The following is a 15612-nucleotide window of genomic DNA, read 5'->3' on the forward strand; positions in this document are numbered from 1 at the left end:
GTGCTGGGTAAATTGAAATTTATAGAGGATTGAATATGAAAAATCAGCATTAGAATAGTCAAGTCTGGAGGTGACACCAACATGATTGTGGCTTTCAGCAGCAAATGAGTTAAGAATGAAGTTGAACAATGATATAGAGGTGAAAATATGTGATCTACATATTTGATGTGACTATTTGAGTGAATTTGAATCATTTCTAGGTCAGATATGACACCAAGTTTGCAGACTGTATAATTCAGGACAAGACAGTTACCAGGGAGAGGGATGGAGCTGATTGGCATTGGTCATGGAGATCGGTTTCTGCTGGCAAGGAGATTAATGTCCCACACCGAGTTATTATCTGGAATGCACTGTCTGAAAAGATGGTTGAAGTTGATTCAGCAACTTCCAAAGAAGACTGGGAACAGTACTTAATAGAAGCATTTGCACAGCTGCAGTGAAATAGCAAGGGGGCTGAAACTAATTGGAAGTTCTTTCAGAGTGTAAGTCTGAAGGATTGAATGGTCACCTCCTGGGTTCACTTTTCAATCCTTGTGATGAATCCATTTCGGATTACAAATTGCACTGCAAAAATAAAGCTAAGAATTTTGTCTCTCTTCAGGGGCAATAATATGTCAGTGGTTAATGAATCTATTGAGATGTTCTAATTGCAAGAACAGGGTTCCTTTTCTCTTTGAATAGCTTGAAAAGAAATGTCAGTGGTACCTGGCGTTGAGTGTGTTCTTCAGCAATGCCTTACTGTAGTATACTGTGTTCTGTCAGTTTTTTTTTTATCACTACTGAAGTAATCTACTGATTTATCAACGTTTTGCCAGTGGATTTAAAGCATTATTGAGTTAGTATTTTGTTAGGGCTGACAAAGCTGCAATTGTCCTGCCAGACTAGGGACGTCTGTGAAGCCTTTTGACTATGTTCTTGGCGCTGTGCAACATGAAATGTTTCCAGAAAGACTGTGTTAACTATTTGGCTTGGCAAAGACAGCATCAGCAAATGGGCTTCAGCGCACTGTGTCTTCATCGATAATGCTCTTCACTTTTGCAAACATGAACGTTCTGCATAAGACACTAAAACTGTCTAACGAATAGCTCAGTCTGACTGGACTACACTGGAACACCTTTGGGCTTTAGTCCGCGAATTGTTCATCTCTTCTCCTGATTTCAAGGTTTGCTCCATAGATCGGTTCATTCAATTGGAACAGTCTTTGGTCAAACTTTGCATGGCTTTCATTTCACTTTATTCAAAATCTGATTCTTAAAAGTTATTCTGAGTCATGTTTCGTTGATGTTGGCATCTCTATTCAGTGTTGTAATTTTAATTCTATCCTTTTAGGTTGATCCATGCTGGACAGCTGCTCAATGGATTTGCTGGTCCTGTCATAATGAACGCTCCTCCTTTTCTGTCAACAACTTGGTTCCCTCCAGACCAGAGGGCCACAGCCACCGCTGTTGCATCATTGTTCAATTACTTTGGTTCAGCTTGTGCATTTTTGGTAGGCCCTTTGATAGTTCCAGCACCCAATGGTACCACATCACTGTTTACTGCCTCCAACCATCATACTGATTTTATAAAGGATCGTATTCAAGCTCTATTATATGCAGGTGAATAACGTAAACATTTTTTTAAAAATCTCTTTCCTTGTTAATCTTTGTCTAATACCTAGAGATATATGCAATATATTATGATGATGCTATCACTTTGTGATATTTTGTCTTTATTTTGTTGAAGAGAGATTGTAAGACAGGTGCAGAGCTGTCTGTAAGAAAGTAAACAATTTGTGAGGCCTCGGGTTTTTATTATTAACAGCCTGAATGGGTGTGGTTAGCTCTCTCAGATCCACACTAGGGATTCTATTGTGTTCTGTTTTCTAGTCTACCATTTTGGTTTCTTTGGTAACATCAGAAGCCATTGGGGTCTTGAAAGAGTTGGAAGCTTCAGTGGATGTCTCCTAGCTGCTACTTTCTCCAAATTTTCTCAATTTTATTTTTCCTCCTGGATAGGAGAACTGCGTGTGAGAATCTGTGTCTGAGTTTGCCTTTTACCGGGGGGTGTTAATGGGATATTGCTATATTGGAACAGTTAATTAGTAATTGGTACTGCATCTGTTATTTGGTTAAGTTTTCCAATAATTGTTCTAAATTACTCTTTCTTTTGTTTGTATTTTAACTGTCTCGAAATTAGGCTGAAGAGCTCCATGAGAGTTAATTCAAGTGTACAAGTTTGAACTAAAACTACTGTGTAATTATTCGATTCTATATAGACAGATTGGGGAAGTTATGGTTGCTCTTCTGAGAGCAAAAGTTCAGAAAGATAGGTACATTTTCTCGCTTTCAACCGGCTGAGTAGAAGAGTTGTGGGCAAGAAGGCAATTGGCAAAAGAATCTGTGGTGACGAGTGAAAACTTTTCCACGTGGAGTTATCAGAACCTGGAGCACATTGCCCAAGAATATGGTGAACACTGATTTGTTCAAGGGAAGAGGGGATATTAGATTAGATTACTTACAGTGTAGAAACAGGCCCTTCGGCCCAACAAGTCCACACCGACCCTCGGAAGAGCAACCCACCCAGACCCATTCCCCTACATTTACCCCTTCACCTAACACTATGGGCAATCTAACATGGCCAATTCACCTGACCTGCACATTTCTTTGGACTGTGGGAGGAAACCAGAGCACCTGGAGGAAACCCACGCAGACACGGAGAGAATGTGCAAACTCCACACAGACAGTTGCCTGTGGCGAGAGTTGAACCCGGGACTCTGGCGCTGTGAGGCAGCAGTGCTAACCACTGTGCCATCATGCCGCCACTAGGCAAGTGAAGTTGATCATAGAATTGTTTAAGTGTAGGAGTAAACCATTCATCCCATCTTTCTGCACTGGGCTTCTAAAGGTCAAAGATAAGTCATGATCTGACTAAATTGTGGAGCAGGTTCACAGAAACATGGGCTTAACCTATTTCTTAGGTTTTTGATTTTGTGTGATTCGTATTGCTTTTTGGCCTCTGTATTTTTCTGCCTCCTTGTACTTTTTAAATTATTGCCTCTTTTTAGCTCATATACGTATCAGTGTAAGTATGCAATATATACAGGTGCTGACATCTATTGGCCACCAAGGGCACTTTAAACAAATTAATTGCCTGTCTAATAAGCTCATACTGTTTTATTGACAGGTTTCTTGTTCATAGGTCATAGAATCCCTACAGTGTGGAAACAGGCCCTTCGGCCTAACAAGACCACACAGACCCTACGAAGAGTATCACACCCAAACCCATTCCCCTACCATATTACTCTACAGTTACCCCAAACTAACACATCCCTGGAATTCATTGTCACGGAGCGCAGTGGAGGCTGGGACGTTAAATGTCTTCAGGGCAGATATTGATAAATTATTGATCTCACAAGGAATTAAGGTCGATGGGGAGAGTGTAAGTGGAGTTGAAATGCCCATCAGCCATGATTGAATGGCGGAGTGGACTTGATGGGCTGAATGGTCTTCGTTCCACTTCTGTGTCTTATGGTCTAATGGGCAATTTAGCATGGCCCATTTCCCCAACTTGCATATCTTTGGATTGTGGGAGGAAACCAGAACACCCAAAGGAAGCCCACGCAGACATGGGGAGAATGTCTGTGTGGAGTTTGCACAATCTCCCGAGGCTGGGATCAAACCCGGGTTCCTGGCGCTGTGAGGCAGCAGTGCTAACCACTGAGCCATCGTGCCGCCCCAATTGACTAGTTTACGCACTCAACAGACTGAATACATTTCTACATCACAAGACGTATCACTTGCTGGATAAAACTTATTAACTGTAGTTAGATAGTAATACAGATCAGATCTAAGCTGCGCAACCCTGATTGGAGGTGAAGAGTAACACAACCCACTGGAGGAGAAGGCTCTACAAATATCCCAATCCCCAGTAATGGGGAGCCCAGCACATCTGTGCGGAAACAAAGCTCAAGCTCACTCAGAAGTGCTGAGATTGGAGATTAATATTGATCTTCTCGTGATGGCCAACATCACAGATGACAATCTTCTGCCAGTTCACTCCACACAAATAGATTCGAAGGGATGAGAAACTACACAAGTATGGGTTTTCATGACATTTTATCAATAATACTGAAGGCACATGCTCAAGACCTAGCTGCACCCCTAGCTAAGCTGATCCAGTACACCTGCAATACTGACATTGATCCAACAGTATGGAAAATTGCCCAGACATGAGCTGTCTGCAAAAGGCAGGACAAATCGATGCAAAACATAAGTCTGAAACATTTACAACAGTTGTCAGCCAGAACTGCTGAGTGAATGATCCACATTAGCCTCCTCCAGAAGTCCCCAGTATAGATGGCCAGTTTTCAGCCAAATCGATTCGCTCATGTCGTATCGAGAAACAATTGGAGTTACTGCATACTGCCGAGGCTATGGGCTTGACAACACTTTGGGGAATAGTGCTGAAGATCTGTGCTTCAGGATCCCCTGCACCCCTAGCCAAGCTGTTCGAATGCAGCTCCAAAACCAACTACCTGATAATATTGGAAATTGCCCAGGTATGTGCTGTAAACAAAAAGTAGGACAAGTCTAACCTGGCCAATTACTGCCGCATCAGTCTGTTCTCAATCGTCAGTGAAGTAATGGAAAACATTTGGTTAACTGTTCATACTCATTTTGGGTTCTGCCAAGGCCGCATGGCTCCTGTCCTTCATGTCAACAGGCAGAATTCCAGAGGTGACGTGAGAGTGGGTGCACTTAATATCAGGACAGAATTGAGTGAGTATGACATCACAGAACCCTTGCAAAAATCTCTTGGGTTGGAGTCATATCTAGTAGAAAGGAAAATGGTTGTGGGTTGTTGGAGGTCAGTCGTCTCAGTCCAAGGATATCTCTGCAAGTAGTCCTCAAGGCTAGATTCTTCTGCCAAACTGACCTCATTTGCTTTATCAATGCTCTTCCTCTATCATAAAATCAGAAGTGAGCATGTTCACTGATAGCACCAAGGTCAACACCATTTACCACTTCACAGATACAGAAACATCCATATTCAAAGCAGAGAAACTTGGACAATTTTTAGGCTTTGACTGACAAGTGGTAAGTAACATCTGTAACATAAAAATTCCACAAAAAGACCATCTCCATCAAGAGAACCCATCTATCTCCACTTGACATTCAATGGCATTACCATTCCTGAGTTCCCCATTAACAACAACCTGGGGACTGTTGACTAGTAACTAAACTGAGCTAGTTGTACCGGGACTCTTGGGGCTGCAAGAACAAGTCGTAGGCTAGGAATTCTGCAGCATAATTCACTTCCTATTTCTTCAATGCCTGTCGACCATCTACAAGACGCAATTAAGTAGTTTGATGGAACACTTTCCACTTAGCTGGATGGGTGCAGCTCCAACAACACTCAAGCCTGCACCAATCTGCTTGATTGGCACCCTATCCACCTAGATTCAACATTGACCTCTTCATCAATGGCACACTTTGGCAACAGGATATATCAACTACAAGATTCACTGTAGCTACTCTCAAAGCTTGCTTCGACAGTACTTTCCAATGCTGCAGACTTTACCAGCTGGACAAGGGCAGCAGCCTGGTTGGGATCACCATCACCTGCATGTTCCCCACCAAATCAGTCACACTCATGATTTGTAACTATATCACTGATCCATCTTTGTCAGGATGTCAAAACCTGGAACTCCCTTACAAACAGCACTGTGGGCATCCTTAGATCCCTTGGACTTCAATTCAAGAAGGTAACTCAGCACCAGCTTCTCAAAGGCAGTTATGGATGGGCCATGAGTCTAGCCTAACCAGTGAAGCCCATGTTCCAAGAACGAACAAATACAAAACACGTTTGTGCGCAAGTAAATGCAAAGTTGCTGCCCACACCTTCAAACAATTGAAATATAAGTCAGAACATGTCGTTGACATTTAGCTGCATGATTACCCCCCAAAACTACAGCTGTTCTTTGTACTTGTATCAGAACTTTGTATAATTTTAAAGACCTCAATTATATCACATTGAGGCAGTTTGAAGCAACTGCTATCATTGGTTGGCAGTAATGCATGCTCCAAATTAATGCCAATATTGGGCTTGCTGCTGCCAGTTACTGACTCATAGGCTACAAAACAGCCTTTTTGATGAAAAATTTGGTTTCTCTGTTATATATTCCAACTGCAATTTACTTCAATCTCCCCTCACTGATATCTTTTATAATCTTGTAATGGATTTTGTTAGTCCATGCCCTGTGATAAAATGTTTCCCTTTCCCTTACCAGGCCCATTTACTTCAATCATCATCAGAGTTGTTACTCAATACAAATTTGTATAATTTAGATATTATATGAATGTGGGCAGAATCTTGAATTCAGCTTAGCAACTGCAACTTTACCCTTTTGAATCAATTGTGGTATGCACTGATTTCATCATGCTCTCTTAACCGTTAGTGTTCTTTGTGTTGTCTGTTATAATGTCACAGCTTCTATAAAGCTGCCATACTTTTGAACGATATCCAACAGTTCTTTACTATGCTTTTACATGATGCCAAAAATTGCACCCCTGCTGAAATTCTAAATGGGAAATTAAGCAAGTGATTAATGTGCAGGTTTTAAACGTCCACTTTTGCAGATTGAGGATCACGGGTGAAATGCCATTCATTTAAACTGAAGTCTTTCTAATCAGCTATTACAAATCTAGAAAGATTGCCTTTCTCCTTTACATTCCTAACTCTAACTCTGATGCTTATGGGGCAAGTCCAGAGGATGACATTTATGGTGAAGACTAATTTCATGGGGTTGCAGCAGCAATGAATTCTGCTGAAAATAGATGATTGTTGTGGCACCCAGCTTGGTTTCTATTTCAGGAGGTTCCTCACTATACCTGCCCTCGTGCTCGTGTCTGACACTTCAGATAATCAAATTAAATTGGTGGGGAAATGGGGGCAACAATTTTATAACAGGTTCTATCTTTTGTCATCTTGTCTTCAATGAGAAGGTCATCCTTTTAAAGCAGTTTTATTTTTAAATTATCCTAAGTTGTTACAACCTTCATCTTTGTCATCACATAATTTCTGACCATTTGTGAAGAGGTCTCTGCTGTGTTCCAAAAAGTTGGAGAACACTTGATTCTCGAGTAACAGCTTTTTGCAAAAGGAGACAGAAGTGATTTATGGAGGGTGTGTCGAAGAGTTGGTATTCTTGAGAAAATAAATCCACAAGGGTATCTTGCCTGCCAATTTAATGCAGTGATTGGATAATTCAGCCTGTTTAAAGTACTTTGGTCATCAATTTTATGATTCTACTTAATGTAGTTCATGACTAAGCAGTTAAGTAACTTCTACAACTTAAGTACCAAGGATCTGTTTTAACAAAAAGAAAGAGAAATTAAGAGAATACTTTCTAAAGCAATATAATGCTAACAGTGCTCAACATGATGTAATGATTTCTGGTCTAATTAAATTCTCTGAGGATGAATTTCTGCAGTTAGTATATGTTTTGCCACATTGACTTTTTTAACCTCTTCCAGAATTTGGTGCGACTGCTTTGCTGTTGATTGTTGTGATAGCCTACTTCCCATCCCACCCTCCTCTTCCGCCCAGTATAGCTGCTGCAAGCCAGAGGCTCAATTACAGAAACAGTATCTGCAGACTCCTTGGGTGAGTTTGTCCTGAATAATTTTGGGGTACTTTATGTTCTGGCAGAGAAATCTATCTGCAAAGAAGTTACTAGATCTCGTGAACATCTTGTTGCTCAGCAAAGCTTTTATAGTACAGAGTGCTCTTTGCAAGCTTTGTGTCATTAAAGTGTAGAGTAACTTTATCCACAAACCATTACCAACGCCTGAAGAAAATTGTTACTTTTCAAACCTGTGAGCATCTCTAAAGTATCCCGTCAGATTCTGAATTTGCTACTGTGAGAACACTGTTAATTTGTCTTGAAGATTGTTATTAAATAATTAAACCTTCTGTAATAGTTGCTGAATCCAGGATCACTGGGTTGGTGTTGGATAGGAGTTTGTTTGCAATTTCCCCTTTGTTCTTCAATATATATACATTGTGTTTATCCTGTATCCAGATATCAACGTTCCTACTGATTTGACATTTTAAGGACTAAACTGAATTTAACTTGAATGTATTAAATGTGATCCGAGAAGATGGTGAATCTCCCTGTGGCATTCAGAAAAAACCATCTTAATGTTCTTGCTGATTTTGCTACCTTTTGTTTCTTTACTGGTGTAATCTCTTGTGACTACTGATAAGAATTCCTTTCTCTTCGGGGATCATAGGTTCAAGCATGACTGCAGGACTTGATTGCATCATTTAATCTAATACTTGAAAACTTAAGAAATAGGACTGGGATTAAGTCATTCATCCTGTCTCGTCTGTCCCCCGAACCTTTAACTTCCTTCAATATCAACCATCTGTGTATTCAATATTCCAGTCTATACCTCAGCTTTCTGTGGCAAAGCATTCCACTTGCTAACAACATTTTTAGAGAAGAAAGTCCTCCCGTATCCCCATTGAAAAAGGGAGACCCTTGTCATTAAATTGCACCTTGTACTTCTAGATTTACCCCCATGGGAATAAGCATCCTCTTGGCATCTAGCCCATAAAGTCCATTTAGAATTTTTCCATCTTCCAGTAAAATTGCCTCTCGTCATTGGACTTCATTGAGTCTAGACCGAACTTGCTGAACCTTTCCTCATCGGATCACCCCAAGTACAATTCTTGGCGAATAATGCTCACTTTCAGATGATGTGTGCTTTTCTGCTCTTTCTGGCATTTTAAGTAGAAGGTTAAGATCCTATGGCACTAAAATACCATGGGAAGAATGTTCTGCTGATTGATCGACTCCTGATTGATCATACAAAATTGTTTTAAAATTTGACTTTTCACTCTGAGGAATCTGATATCTTAGTGCAAAGTAGTTCTGTGCAGCGATTTATAGCATTTCGAGTAATTTGTTGTGTGTGAAATGTTGAGCTAAATAAGATGCAAAATTAAAGCAAATCTCTTGGAAATTTTGGGTTCATTCAGACTGCCACTTAGCATCTACCCTCAGACCAGAGGGCAGAATCTCAGGGTAATAGATCACACTGTAGAATTCTTTATCTCAAAGGGCCATCGGGGCTGGGTCATCAAGTATGTTCAAGGGTATCAAGGCTTATGAGGAAGAGGTAGGAAAGTGGAGTTGAGGATTATCACATAAAGCCATGATCTAATTAATTGGTGGAGCAGACTCAGGAGGCCAAATGTGCTCCTTCTGCTCTTGCATCTTGATATGATTTGATTTATTGTTGTGTGTACCTAAATACAGTGAAAGCTATGTTTGTGAGGAGTACAGCCAGATCATAGTAAGCAAGGCATTCAGATCATAGGGTGAAAGAAACTTGGACAAAGTGAGGTATATAGGGTACGCTGTACAGGACATGCATGAATCAGGATCAACAACATTTGGAGTTGGTCTATTCATTAGTCTAATAATGGCAGGGAATAAGCTGTTCTTGAACCTTTTGCTGCACATGTTCAAACTTCTGTATCTTCGGCATGACAGATGAAGTTGGGATGGGATGGGTCTTTGATTTTGCAGCATTTCTGCAGCAAGAGGCATAAATGGAGTCCATGGAAGGAAGGTTGGCTTCCGTGATTGTGTGCACAACGCAGACCATCTTCTGTAGTTTCTTACAATCCTAGATAGAGCAGTTGCTATACCAGGTCGTTACACACCTGGACAGTATGATGCAGCTGTAAAAGTTGGTGAGGATCCTTATGGACATGCCAAATATCCCAAGTCACCTGAGCAAGAAGAGGTGTTGTTGTGCTGTCTTGACAGTTGCATCTACATGAGGTCCAGGACATGCCCCTATCCTATTTGTGTTCTGAATGTTGCCTCTTGGTGGCATTAGAAAGCATAGCATTTATTTTCTCATGTATGCTGATGACACCCAGTGGTTCCTCACCATCACCCCTGTCACTTCACTTTTGCTAAATTTCTCAGCCTGCTTTTCTGATATTCAGTACTAGATGAGCAGAAGTTTTCTTCAGTTTCTTTGGCCTCTGCCATAAACTCTGCTCGCTAGCACATGATTCTGCAATTCCATTACTGCTCTGGACTGTCTCCCACATTGTATAGTCCTTCAATTTTAGACCACCCAAAACTCTAGGAGAAAGTGAGGACTGCAGATGCTGGAGATCAGAGCTTAAAAATGTGTTGCTGGAAAAGCGCAGCAGGTCAGGCAGCATCAAAGGAGCAGGAGAATTGACGTTTCGGGCATAAGCCCTTCTTCAGGAATCAAAAAAATGTGCACCCAAAACTCTGCCTGTATTGTTATGCATTCCAAGTCCCATTTCCTTTTCATCCCTGTGCTCACTGATTGGTACTGGCTCTCAAAGCAAAATTTCCAACCTTGGGTCTCTCCCCACCTACTTGTCCCATCTGCTGCCATGGTGGAGGCCAGCTGATGGAACACAGGCTAGCCATGAAACCAAGAGGTGTCTTAGTCTGTGCGGCTCAGTAATGTGCTAGGCAGTATGTTCACACGTTGAGCCACAGGGTCTATAGCTTTCTTTGGAATCATATCTGTACTTTGTAGTCACATAAGATGCTGTGTAAATGTGGTGACTCTCTGATTAGATTTTGTTTATTCAGCTGCTAAAACGTCATAAAGAAGATAAAAGCCCAACCAACCTTGTGCAGTATGAGGCAGTTGTTGTATACAAGTTGATTCAGTGCCTCGACTCTTATTTGAAAGTAATGTTATTAATGTTCTTTTGTCATCGTAGCAATTTCAGGTTTTTGATGATTGCATTGGCTTTTGCTGTGCCTCTGGGAATATTAGCAGGATGGTCAGGAGTCTTAGATGTAATTCTAACACCACTTAAGGTGAGCCAGGTAAGAGAGTTTTTTTTTGTTCTTTGATCCAAAGTTTGTTGTTGAAAATTGTTCCAGAATAACCAATTCCTACATGACATAGGTACCACTCCTTAACACGATGTGCCAAGGTCACCTTGCAGAATGTGCCAGTGTTACTTAAGGATTACCTTCATTATTCTCACTTCATTTAGGCATCCGAATTTAAGGATTTTCTCATTTTTGCATGATTTGGAGATGCCGGTGTTGGACTGACATGTACAAAGTTAAAAATCACACAACACCAGGTTATAGTCCAGCAGGTTTAATTGGAAGCACTAGCTTTCAGAGCGCTGCTCCTTCAGCAGGTGGTTGCCTGATGAAGGAGCAGCGCTCTGAAAGCTAGTGCTTCCAATTAAACCTGTTGGACTATAACCTGGTGTTGTGATTTTTAACTCATTTTGCAGACCTTCAGTAGTAAGTCCCAGGTAGGACAGTAAATAGGTGAATGATTCTTGTCTAAAGAAAAACCTCTAAGGCTGTGGGTTGCCACCTGATGGGTATATAGAACACCAAATGAGCAAGGTTTGATTTAAGAGCTATATTTCCAGAAACCAAAGTGACACGCTGTGTACTTTTCGAATAGTTTATGGGCCAGAATTTCATAAAGGTCTGAAGATAGATTTCTATCTAATAAGTGATGGGGAAAATTTTCTGAGTAAAGTCTAATTGAATAGATTTTCTAAAGTGGTACTTATGAATGATCTCTATACTCTATTATTTTATGATTTTGTACTTGAGCAGCAGGTGCCCTTTCAATGAGACCATAACATTTAACTGTTGAGTCAAAAACAAATACTCCCATAAAACAAGTTTGAGATGCATGTATAGCTTTCCTTTTTGAAAAGTTGGTAAAAGCAACCCATTCGTCGTGTATTAATTTTTCAGTTTCTCTTTAGGTTGATGCTGGTTGGATTGGTTTTTGGTCAACAATTGGTGGCTGTACTGTTGGAATATTGATTGCAAGGTCAGTTCAATTTATGTTTATCCCATCCAAGAGTTCAAATTTTTGATGTACATAGTTCAGCCATACATCCAGCTTACATTTTCTGGCAAGTTTCACACTCAAACTATATAATCAATGATTGGTATGAATTTGTTTCTAAGGATGCTGTACATTTGAAGGACAACATGCTTAATTGTATTTTCCAAATGTTTCGCAGTTCAAAGGAAGATGACAATTAATGCACTCCTGTTAAAGTTTTCAGGAATGGATGCATGTTTCTGAAAGTTTGCTGAGTAGTGCCACTAGATGAAAAGATCCCTTTATAGTTCTGAGGCCAGTAAAACCCTTTAGACATAGGATCTAATGCAAGTCCAACAAGGATCAAAATTTGATTACAAAAACGATTTGACGAGTCCTTCAGATGAATGGACTAGTTTGGTTATAATGTTTTATAATCCAGATCCAATCCCTTTTGAGTCCTGACTTTTTGTTTTTTAATTTATTCATGGGATTTGAATTTCATAGAAATTGGCAATAAATGGTTTTATCTGATTGCCCTTGAGAAGTTGGTGAACTGCTGTCTTCAGCTGCTGCAGTCTGTGGTCTAGTTATACTGTTTGTTTGTCCTGTCAAAGAAATAGTTTCAAGGGCGAGAAATCACAGGTTTAGATGGTGACAGAATTGTAGTTTCATATAGCACAGGAATAGGCCCATCAGCCCACCATGTCTATGCTGACCAACAAACACCACCTATGCCCTGACATTTAAGTGCTCATCGAGGTGCTGCTTAAATGTTGAGAGAGTACCTGCCTCCACCACCCCTTCAGGTGGCAAATTCTATCACCTTCCTGATGAAAAATGCTTCCTCGGGTCCCCTCTAAACATTTTATGCCCCTTTATACTTGAGCACTGTTGTCTTAGAAACATCAGCTATGGGGAAGAGATCCTGTTTATGTCGTTCATAATGTTCTATACCTCAGTCAGATTCCTCCCCTCAGCATCCTTTGTTCCAAGGAAGACAAACCCAGCCTATTCAGTCTGTCTGCACAACTGAGACTTTTCATCCCAGGCAGCATCCTGGTTTATCTCCCCTGCATCCTCTCCAATGCAGTCACATCCTTCCAATAGTGTGGCAACCAGTGCTGCACATAGTATCCATCTGTAACCTAGCCAATGTTTTATAAAGTTACAAACAAGACTTCCAGCTAATGAAGGCAATCATCCCATATGTTTTCTTCACCTTGTCTACCTATGCTGACGCTTGAGGTATCTCCAGATTTGTACGTCAAGTACGCTTTGCTCCTCAGTACTCCCTAAAGACATACCATACTTGGTGTATATCCTTGCCTTAATAAACCTTCCAAAATGCATCACTTCGCATTATCAGGATTAAATTCCATTTTCCATTGCTCTGCCCAGTTTAACAGCTGATCAAAATGAGACTGTAGCTTGAGACCATTCTCCTCACTATCAAAAACAGCCCCAATTTTCACGTCATCTGCAAACTTCTTATGCCTCCAACGTTCACATCCAAGTTGTTAGTATCTATAACAAACAGTAAGGGTCCCAGCACAAAACTTTATGGTACACTGGCCACAGGCTTCCAATTATAAAACAATGCTCTGTTATCGCTATTTACGTCCTGTTTGTAAGCCAGCTATTGGATCCAGTTTGCCAACATACCTTATATCCAATGTGTTGTTACCTTTTGGTCAAGCCTTGCATGTGGAAAACTCTGCTATTAACTTTTTCTTTCTCCTTCCCTAATTCTGCCTCATCTGCTAACTGATTCTATTTTTTACTTACTTTTGCATTGTGCCTTTCATGTTCTCAGGCTTCCCAAAGTTATTTTACAGCCAATGAAGTACATTTGAGGTGCAGTCATTGTTCTGATGTGGGAAAGCTATCCCACTTTTTATTACTAGTGACAGTTGGAAATCACTTCTTTCAAGTATTCTTAGCCAAGTGGTCACACACGTACTCAGTTAATCTTCAGATTTCCAACAGCTGGGGAAATTTGTAGAAGAATTTGATCATCTATAAACATGGGTGAGGTGTTGAATGACTGGAGAGTGGCTAATGTGCCTTTGTTTAATAATGGATGTAAGGAGAAGCCTGGAAACTATAGTCCTGTAAGTCTGACTTCAGTGGTGGGTAAGTTGTTGAAAGTGATCCTGAAAGATAGGGTTTGTATGCATTTGGAGAGGCAAGGAATGATCAGGGATAGTCAGCATGGTTTTGTGCAAGGCAAGATGTCTCTCTCAGACTTGGATTTTGATGGAAGTAATCAAGATGATTGGCGAGGGCATTGCAGTAGGCATTGTTTACTTGGACTTCAGTAATGCCTTTGACAAGGTTCCGCATGACCGACTAATTAGTAAAGTTAGATCACATGGGATTCAGCGTGAGCTTGTCAATTAGATACAAAATTGGCTTAACAACAGGAAATAAATTGTTGTTGAGGATTGCTTTTCGGACTGGAGACCTGTGACCAGCAGTGTTCTACAAGGATTGATGTTGGGTCCACTTTTGTTTGTGATTCACATGAAAAATGATTTAGGTGCAAGTGTAGAAAGTATGGTTAGTAGGTTTCCAGATGATGGAAATGTGTTGCTGGAAGAGCGCAGCAGGTCAGACAGCATCCAGGGAACAGGAGAATCGACGTTTCGGGCATAAGCCCTTCTTCAGGAATTGGATTCCTGAAGAAGGGCTTATGCCTGAAACGTCGATTCTCCTGTTCCCTGGATGCTGTCTGACCTGCTGCGCTTTTCCAGCAACACATTTCCAACTCTGATCTCCAGCATCTGCAGACCTCACTTTCTCCTCAAAGGTTTCCAGATGATACCAAGATTACTGGTGCAGAGGACAGTGAAGAAGGTTACCAAATAGATTACAGAGAGATCTTGTTCAGTTGAGTCAATGGGCTGAAGAGTGGCAAATGGAATTTAATTTGAATAAATGCGAGGCATTACATTTTGGCAAAACAAACAAAGGCAAGACTTCTACAAATAAAATTAGGGCCTTGGGCAGTGTTTTGGAGCAGAGAGACCTAGTGGTTCAGGTACATAACTCTTTTTGAAGTTTGTCTTAGAAATAGAAAAGATGGTAAAGAAGGCATTTAGTAAGCTTGCCTTCATTGCTCAGACCTTTGAACAAAGAAGGCGGGACATTATGTTGAGGTTGTGCAGGACTTTAGTGAGGCCTCTTTTAGAATACTGTGTCCAGTTCAGGTCTTTCTGTTAGAGGAAGAATATTATCAAACTGGAGAGGGTTCGGAAGGCATTTACCAGGATGTTGCTGGGAGGAAAGAATTTGAGTAATACGGATAGGCTGGGACTTTTTTTAACTGGAGCATAGGAAGTTGAGAGGTGACCTTACAGAGGTTGATAAAACCAAGGGAGTATAGATAAGGTGAATGACAAGTGTTTTTCCCTAGGGTGGGTGATGTCAAGGCTGGTGAGGATATTTCTGGATCAGTGGTGCTGGAAGAGCACAGCAATTCAGGCAGCATCCGAAGACAGGCAAAATCGACGTTTCGGGCAAAAGCCCTCATTCCTGATGAAGGGCTTTTGCCCGAAACGTCGATTTTGCCTGTCTTCGGATGCTGCCTGAATTGCTGTGCTCTTCCAGCACCACTGATCCAGAATCTGGTTTCCAGCATCTGCAGTCATTGTTTTTACCTTGGTGAGGATATTTGTAAGGTGAGAGGAAAGAAAGATTTTAAAAAAGACATGAGAAGTAATTTTTTTTACCCAAAGGTTCATGA

The 15612-nt window shown here is 40.9% G+C and overlaps 1 protein-coding gene and 1 long non-coding RNA gene across 3 annotated transcripts in view; one reads left to right on the forward strand and one right to left on the reverse strand.

Moving 5' to 3' along the window:
• LOC148149676 (uncharacterized) overlaps window positions 1–15612 on the reverse strand; it is a 141530-nt gene that overhangs the window by 106528 nt on the left and 19390 nt on the right. The window lies entirely within an intron of this gene.
• Window positions 1–15612, forward strand: part of slc49a4 (solute carrier family 49 member 4) — a 70410-nt gene that overhangs the window by 29759 nt on the left and 25039 nt on the right. The window contains exons 3-6 of one of the 2 annotated variants that reach the window (XM_043694263.2): window positions 1330–1598; window positions 7518–7647; window positions 10774–10882; window positions 11800–11867. In XM_043694263.2, coding sequence (XP_043550198.1) covers window positions 1330–1598; window positions 7518–7647; window positions 10774–10882; window positions 11800–11867 — 576 coding nt within the window. The remainder of the gene's footprint in view (window positions 1–1329; window positions 1599–7517; window positions 7648–10773; window positions 10883–11799; window positions 11868–15612) is intronic. The other variant, XM_087989342.1, reaches the window with a different exon arrangement.

The sequence above is a fragment of the Chiloscyllium plagiosum genome, unplaced genomic scaffold (assembly GCF_037043375.1).
Source record: "Chiloscyllium plagiosum isolate Xiang-an unplaced genomic scaffold, Cpla_swu_hap1 HiC_scaffold_7, whole genome shotgun sequence".
Lineage (NCBI taxonomy): Eukaryota > Metazoa > Chordata > Chondrichthyes > Orectolobiformes > Hemiscylliidae > Chiloscyllium > Chiloscyllium plagiosum.